Source organism: Lactuca virosa, chromosome 7 (genome assembly GCF_052849685.1).
Source record: "Lactuca virosa cultivar CGN04683 chromosome 7, Lactuca_virosa_CGN04683_v6, whole genome shotgun sequence".
NCBI lineage: Eukaryota > Viridiplantae > Streptophyta > Magnoliopsida > Asterales > Asteraceae > Lactuca > Lactuca virosa.
The window spans coordinates 198,898,415-198,907,320 of NC_136432.1; the positions used below are offsets into that span (position 1 = coordinate 198,898,415).

General features: G+C 33.3%; 1 protein-coding gene across 1 annotated transcript; it reads left to right on the forward strand.

Moving 5' to 3' along the window:
• The first annotated feature begins 6,411 nt into the window (after nucleotides 1–6,411).
• Nucleotides 6,412–8,503, forward strand: MYB101 (myb domain protein 101). The gene is made up of 3 exons (XM_079060800.1): nucleotides 6,412–6,866; nucleotides 6,971–7,787; nucleotides 8,089–8,503. The coding sequence occupies exons 1-3, from the start codon at nucleotides 6,531–6,533 to the stop codon at nucleotides 8,394–8,396; spliced, it is 1,461 nt and encodes a 486-aa protein (XP_078916926.1). The 5' UTR covers nucleotides 6,412–6,530; the 3' UTR covers nucleotides 8,397–8,503.
• The last annotated feature ends 403 nt before the right edge of the window (nucleotides 8,504–8,906 follow it).

Sequence of the window (8,906 nt, forward strand, 5' to 3'; positions counted from 1 at the left end):
TCATGTCCATATATGTCTCAACAAAATGGAAAAGCCGAACGCTCCATTCGCACTATAAACAATATTGTTCACACATTTCTTTTCCAACCCTCTCTAGCTCCCAAGTTTTGGATAGAAGCGCTTCTTACAACTGTTCATACTGTCAATCTTCTCCCGACTACCACTTTTTCCCTTAGGACACCCTTTGAAGTTCTATTCATCTTTTTTCGGGAAATATGACCACCTTCGTGTCTTCGACTGTCTATGTTACCCTAACATATCTTCCATTTCTTCCTATAAACACTCATCTAGATCCACAACTTGCGTTTATCTTGGTCCTGCTCCAGATTATAAAGGATATAAATGTCTCGATCTCATTACGCAATGTGTCATCATCTCACGTCACATCATATTCGATGAAGAACACTTGCCTTATAGTGATTTTCATCCTGCCCCTTCCGAGACTGATTACAATTAGTTAACTCCTGATGATGATCCTTTGCCTACTCTCTCATCTCCTTCAGTTTCCTCTCATACTGAACAAGTGGTTGCTCCTACTCCGTCTCCTTCTCCTTCCCCACCCCCTTCTGTTCCTTCCCTCACCCCTCCTTTCCCCCCACTGGTCATCCCATGACCACCCGCTCTCAGACAGGTTCGCTCAAACTGCGTACCATTTTTAACCGCTCTGTGACCTCAGACTTCTCCCTACTCCTCGATCCACTATTCAGGCTATGAGTGATCCGCATTGGAAGCTTGCTATGGATGCAGAAATGGCAGCTCTTACTGACAATCACACATGGGATCTTGTTCCTCGTCCTCCCACTGCCAACATCCCGACCCTTTGAAGACTGATTACAATCAGTTAACTCCTGATGATGATCCTTTACCTACTCTCTCCTCTCCTTCGGTTTCCTCTCATACTGAACAAGTGGTTTCTCCTACTCCTTCTCCTTCTCGTTCCCCCACCCATTATGTTCCTTCCCTCACCCCTCATTTTCTTCCACTGGTCATCCCATGACCACCCGCTCTCGGACAAGTTCCCTCAAACCCCATACCATTTTTAACCTTTATGTGACCTTAGACTTCTCCTTATTCCTCGATCCACTATTCAGGATATGAGTGATCCGCATTGGAAGCTTGCTATGGATGCAGAAATGCCAGCTCTTACTGACAATCATACATGGGATCTTGTTCCTCGTCCTCCCACTGCCAACATCGTTGGTTTTCGATGGCTCTACTGTCATAAATTTGATTCTCAAGGCAACCTTGATCGCTATAAAGGTAGATTAGTCGCTTAAGGTTTTTAGCAACAACCCGGTCTGGATTTCGATGACACCTTTAGTCCGGTTATCAAACCAACCACCATCCGCACTGTTTTTAGTATTGCAGTCTCTCGTTATTGGCCCGTTCATCAGCTTGATGTCAAAAATCCCTTTCTCCATGGGGACTTAAATGAAGAGGTGTACATGAAACAACCTCCTAGCTATGTTCATTCTCAATACCCCGATTACGTATGTCGTCTCCGCAAAGCCTTATATGGTCTCACACAGGCCCTATGTGCCTAGTATCAGCGATTTGCTGCATATATATCTTCCATAGGCTTTACTAGCAGTCATTCAGATAGTTCTCTTTTCACAGTTCATAGTGACACGGAGACCATGTATCTCCTTCTCTATGTCGATGATATCATCCTCATTGCTTCCGACACATCTCTCATCACGGGAGTCATTTCTCATCACTCATCTGAGTTTTCAATGATCGACTTAGGTCCTTTATCCTTCTTTCTCGGCATTGATGCTACTCGTTTCACAGATAGTTTGTTTCTTTCTTAAACTACGTATTCTAAGGAAATTCTATCCTGTGATGATATGACTTCCTGCAATCCGTATAGCACTCATAGGGACACAAAACCGAAGCTTTCTTCTTTCGGAAAACCGGTTTCCGACCTAACTCTCTATCGTAGTCTTGTTGGGGCTTTACAATATCAGACCTTTTACTCGTCCAAATATTGCCTACGCAGTTCAACATGTATGTCTCTTCATGCATGGTCCTTGTGAACCACACTTCTTATCTCTTAAGAGAATTCTACGTTATCTTCAGGGTACTCTTCATCATGGTCTGTTCATACGTCCGTCTGATGTTGATCGTTTGGTCTCTTATTCTGATGCTAACTGGGTTGGCTGTCCATTGATACTTCGGTCTACTTTTGGGTTTTGCGTTTATCTCGGTGATAATCCCATTTCATGGTCCTCCAAATGCCAACACGTCGTCTCTCGGTCTAGTGCCAAAGCTGAGTATCAGGAGGTAGCCAATGTAGTTGCCACAACTGCTTGGCTCCGAAATCTCTTTCTTGAACTTTCTTTCCCTTTATCTCGGTCTACAGTTGTTTTTTGTGATAATGTGAGTGTCATGTACTTAGCTTCTAACCCGGTTCAGCACCAAAGAACAAAACATGTGGAAATAGATTTGCATTTTGTTAGGGTACGTGTTGCCATTGGTCAAGTTTGTGTGGTGCATGTTCCATCGGCTCATCAGTTGGCAAATATCTTTACTAAAGGACTACCTACACAATTATTCCTAGATTTTCGAGACAGTTTAAGCATTCGAGAACCTCCGGCTCAAACTGAGGGGGAGTGTTAATTCTATTATTTATATCTTTAGTATAGGTTTATACAATTATATAGTTCAGGGGTCCTTTATGTAAATATGCTACTCTTTGTATTATATATACCGAAGAATGATAATGTAAAACCCTAAGGAGTTAATTTCTATAGATAGTGTATATATATATATATATATATATATATATATATATATATATATATATATATATATATATATATATATATATATATATATATATATATATATATATATCAAGGTTGCAGAAATCGTTCGACGGTGGCTCAGCGGTCAACTGGGGTCAAGGGATTAATCGGCTCGTCGGGGATTAATCGGGGGATTAATAGGGTACCATTAATTATTAATATATTATTAAAAATTTAATAAATATAACATTAATCCTGAGAATATAACATTAAATACAACATTAATAAATATAACATCAAAAATTAAGGTAAAATATGGGCTCAAAATACCAATAACAATCCCACATCGAAGCTGTGAACACTCTATCAATGAAAACATACTATATAAAAGGGAATCCTCTATACAAAAACAAATGCAATTATGTTTTAGGCAAGCCAGCTCCTTTGAGCTGGTGGGACCTTTAGAGTCAGCTGGACCGATTAGGTCCGAGTTGGACCGATTTGGTCGGATGTGGTCGGATTTGGTCCGAATTGGGCCGGCTTTGACCGATATTGACCAAGGCCGCCTAGCCTAACCCTATAACACCTATTCGTAGGCGGTTAGAGGCCGCCAAGCGCCTAGGCGTCGATTAATCGGCCGCCTAGATCGATTTTTACAACCATGATATATATATATATATATATATATATATATATATATATATATATATATATATATATATATATATATATATATATATATATATATATATATATTACATGGGTTAATTAAAAAAATTGAATATAAAGGTTTAAATATTTAAGAACTTTGGATTTATAAGAAAATAAGAAAAATAATGAATTATTAAAATTGATTTTTTTATCTTTTAAATTTAAATAAATAAACAAAATAAACTAATGAGCTTTAATTTGGAAATTTTGAAATAAAAAGGTAAGTCCATTAATGAAATTGATATTCATTTATTACTACATTTATTGTAATTATTACATTAAAATACTATGTGGAATTTATTAAAATAGAAAACTCATAAAATGACACGTGGAAAACAAATTAATTCAAAATAACCACAAAATGACAGTTGTCAAATTGAATGAGGGTGTGACATATGACAAAAAAACTTCATTTATTAAAGTATATATATACTAGGTGTGAAACCCGTGTACTACACGGGTTAATTAAAAAAATTATATATGAAGATATAAACTTTAAATATTTTTTTTAAAGAAAACATTAAATATCAAAGTATAAACATGAAGTATTTTTTAAAATAAAATTTCAAAATATATATACAAACAAAATGATGAATAAATAAATAATTCAATTTATATTAATAAAACAAACTACAGAAAAATAATTATATTTTGACCATATAATATTTTTTTTAGTTTGTCAATAAAAAGCAACAAAGTTCGATTTTTTTTTATATAGACCATGTTTCCTAAAATGACAATGAACTTTAAAATAAACACGTCAATTTTGAATTATATGTATTGAATGAAATATATTAAAATTTGAAAATATAATAAAAACAAATTAATGACACATTAATTACTTTCTATAACGTTAAAATTAGATATTTAATTAAGAAAATTAAAAAATTACCACAAAATGACAAATGGAAATAAATTTCTAAAAATTAACCACAAAATTACATGTGTCCAAATGCATAAGAAATTGACAAGTGGCAAAAAGTTATTTATTTATTAGGGAGGATATATATATATATATATATATATATATATATATATATATATATATATATATATATATATATATATATATATATATATATATATATATATATATATAACGTGAAGTTCAATTGAGAACTATTATTAAAAAGGAACCAAGAAACGAATCGTGGGCATCAGAAATCATAATGATCAATGGCCAATGAATGGATGTAGACTTGTACATTGGATGCATATACACCAGATTATATAAAAAAACTCACCTCTTTACCAAAAAAACTCACCTCTTTTTTCGTTTAATTTTTTTAGGCTAGTTTTCAATGTTGATATATAAAAAAAAACTTTTTTTTTTCGAAAAAAACTCACTTCGTTTTGTTGTTTTTTTTTTCAATATTTAAGTTTATTTTTATCAAAAAAACTAACTATACCAATATTTTAAATTTTTTGTCCTCTATAAATAAATATTAACATCGATTAAAATTTTTTTTAAAAAAAACCTCGATCAGTTCAGATTCACACTCTGAATATGAACTTTAAATATTTCAATTTTAACATTCACAATGTGAATCTAACTTAGTATTTCAACTCTTTGATCATACACAAATTAATTTAACGAAATTTGTATATGAATCGATATATATATATATATATATATATATATATATATATATATATATATATATATATTTATATATATATATATATCCATGTAATTTTATAATATTTTAACATTTTGATTATGAATAAATTAGTTTTGTAAAATCAACAAATAGATTTATACACATTGTGAATCTGAATTGTATATAATTTAGTTTTCAGAATTCATAATGTACATCTGACTTACTATTATTCACACTGTAAATGTAAGCAGATTCACAATGTGAATCTGAGTAGATTCGCAACCTGAATCTGAACTGAATATTTTTTTAAAAAATCAATATGGATCTATGCTTAAAGAGTACCAAAAAAATATGAATTTTACAATAATTATTAAATAAAATACCACTAGATCGAGCACCAGTGATTTCGTATCTGGTCAAAATCTTTTTGATAAAAAATAAAACTTAACTTCTCAAAAAACAAAGAAATGAATTGAGTTTTTTTGAAAAAAAAAATATATATTTGTTGTATATCAATATGAATCTCTATAGAAATAGGACGGGAAATAATGAACAATGGTATATTCGAGTTTTTTTTTTCGATAAAAAACATGCCTAAAAAATAAACGAAAAAAAGAATTACGTTTTGTTATAATCCGATATATGTGCGTTGATCGTAAAGTTTACAACTATTCTTTTTGTGTTGATCGTTTTGAATTGGTTTCTTGATTTATTGATTAATAATCGTTTTTTTATTGAACTTTTTTCATATATATATATATATATATATATATATATATATATATATATATATATATATATATATATATATATATATATATATATATATATATATATATATATATATATACCACCCCATTGTTATGTCACCGGTCACCACCATGTCAAAGGCATAGTGAGTATAATAATCAACTCTTAAATTTAGAATTAAGAAATATCATGATAGAAGGCTTTGTAATCCATAAAATTTTCATTTTTTTATAAATTATAATTATATTTGGATATTTTACGATGATAAATGCCACAATACAAGGTATCTTTATCAAGCAAAACAAAGAAAACTTGTGAATTAAAATCAAAATTAAATTAGTCATATTAAACAATGAATATATTTGAATGGAAGCACGAGTAAATTGGTTAAAAATTGTATAAAGTATTTTTTAAAAACTTTATTAAATTCTAAATTTTAAAAATAGGAAAAAATAATGTAAAGGGTGACGAAAAATAAGGAAAATAGCCAGCAATATAAATCACAAAAACAGGGGGTGCTTCCGAAATACAATCTCAAGCATATAAAGACTTGAACACAAAACCACTCCTTTCACTTTCAGCCTCCATTCTAAACTCAACAATCCCCAATCCTCCATTAAAATCCATTTCAAAAGCTTCCTAAAAAAATCCATCTTCCAACAAACTATTTCCCTTTATTTTCATATGGGTATCCATTAAAAACCTGGGAGGAATTATCAAGATGGCTCCAGAAGATGGCGCCACCTCTGCAGGAAGAAACACGGCCGGCGGTGGTGGTTGTGCACGGGCGAACAGCGGACAGGTCTTGAAAAAAGGACCATGGACGGCGGCGGAAGATGCAATTTTAATGGAATATGTGAAGAAAAACGGTGAAGGGAATTGGAATGCTGTTCAACGGAATTCCGGGTTGATGAGATGCGGCAAAAGTTGCAGGCTCCGATGGGCGAACCATTTAAGACCGAATCTAAAGAAAGGAGCTTTTACACCTGAAGAAGAACGACAAATCATCGAGCTTCATTCCAAATTCGGCAACAAATGGGCTCGCATGGCTCTTCATGTAAATCTTCCCCACACACATATACGATTGATGTATATCATTATCTGATTATAATTATTCAATCTAAATTTATTTGTTTTTGTGTGTGTGTGTGTGTGTTATAGCTTCAGGGAAGAACCGATAACGAGATCAAGAATTACTGGAACACCAGGTTGAAACGACGTTTACGCGCAGGTTTACCGATTTACCCGGTTGATTTCCAGCAACAGCACCACCATCACCGTCGCCACCTTGAACAGCCGTTGCAGAACCAAACGCTTCCATTTTCATCATGTTCATCATCATCAAACCATGCGAACGTCGCCCTAAATTCAATCTCTCCGATGTTGTTCAGTCCTATAAACTATCCCGTTTTGAACACACCTTTGTATTACCCTAATTCACAATCTCATTACAAGCTTCTTCGTGACAACAATGGTGGTGTAGCCTTATCACTACCATCACATTCAAACCCACAATTCAATAACAGCTCCGCGTCTTCCATGTCGTTCTTTAATCAAGGGTTACCTTCATCTGATCATGGGATGAGTCCGATACCCACTAGGTTATTTGAAAACATAGAAAATGAGCTTCCTTCAATCCAATCATCATATCAAGCAATCACCCCAACGTGTTCCTCTAACACAGTGAATGATCATTTGATTGTCTCATCAAACGATGGAGATAATGCAATTTCCCCATATATAAGCCCTCAGGGAAATAGTGGATTGTTAGAGGACGTTTTGGGTGAATCTAGAGCTTTGTTAAGCTCTCAGATGCTTTCTAATGAAAGTAAATCGCCCGATAAGGGTAAAGAAAAGATCACACATGATTACTCGTTAATGGAAGAGCCAGAAAATGTGGTTTTGGAATCCGTTTTTGAACCAAGAGATGACAACAAGACGATTCTTGACGAGTCGAGTTCCGGCCACTCGTCTATTGGTGAGTTTTATTCTAAATAATGTTTATATGATCAATTTATCGCGATCATATAAGTATATGTTGAGATCATCATAGAACTCCATAATGTAAGAGAACCAGAGAACTTAACTGTATCAAGTTTGTCAATCACGACCGTAAGATGCATTTGATGTGCCCGTGACCGAGTTCTCTGGTTCTGACATTATGGAGTTCTTTAATAACCGCAACCGATATAAGTATTACTTTTTAAATATACCGTGATATAATATATGTATATGTATATGCATTTTTCTAAATATTTTGCTTTCGAAATTGATTACAGAGATTGGGGTAAAATCCCGAAGCAATGCATTTGATGAGATCAATACGATGGATGATGATTTCTCAAGTTGGATCGACTTCCCAACAGGGCCACTTCAAGATTGGTATGGTGGAAGTGAAGATGCATCGACCGAGAAACCAAATGATGTTTTAAATGGAACCGCAAGGACGGATAATCAAGTCGAAATTTCGTGCTCTCCGGTTGGAACCGAGACGGACCATGATCATGATCATGACAATGACCGTGACCATGAGCATGACTGGACCATGGGCTCATGTTGTTGGGACAACATGCCTGGGTTTAGTTAGCTTGTTAAAGATTGTGGTTAGTTTGGTGTAATTAGGTCTTTATTAAAATGGTCACAATTTGGTTAAGTTTGTATTGTAGTATTTGAATGGGAATGTGACTGCTCAAAATGTTGTTTAAATATTAAGAATGATGAGTTTTTAGGAAAAGAATTTCCTTTTGTTAAATATGGCTTTTTAGGTTTTAGATAAAATGAATGATCACAAGTTAAATAGAAAAATCTATGAGTCTATGCTATATTAAATAATCCTTCAATAACAACAGTCGAAATTATATATTTATTACAGTTTAATAACAGGTTTTCTAAATACATTTGTCGATTTAAATATATTTTATTTACAAGAGTAAACAGTTCAGTTTGTAACGGTTTTACTTTAATAAAAGTCCCATACACTTGATGAAATCCGAAAGACTTTTACAGAATGCTCAAGCCAGTGACGTAAGACAAAAAGTTCAAATCACGATAAATTATTCATTCTTATTTTGTCTGCTTTTTTTTTTCCGAACAAGCG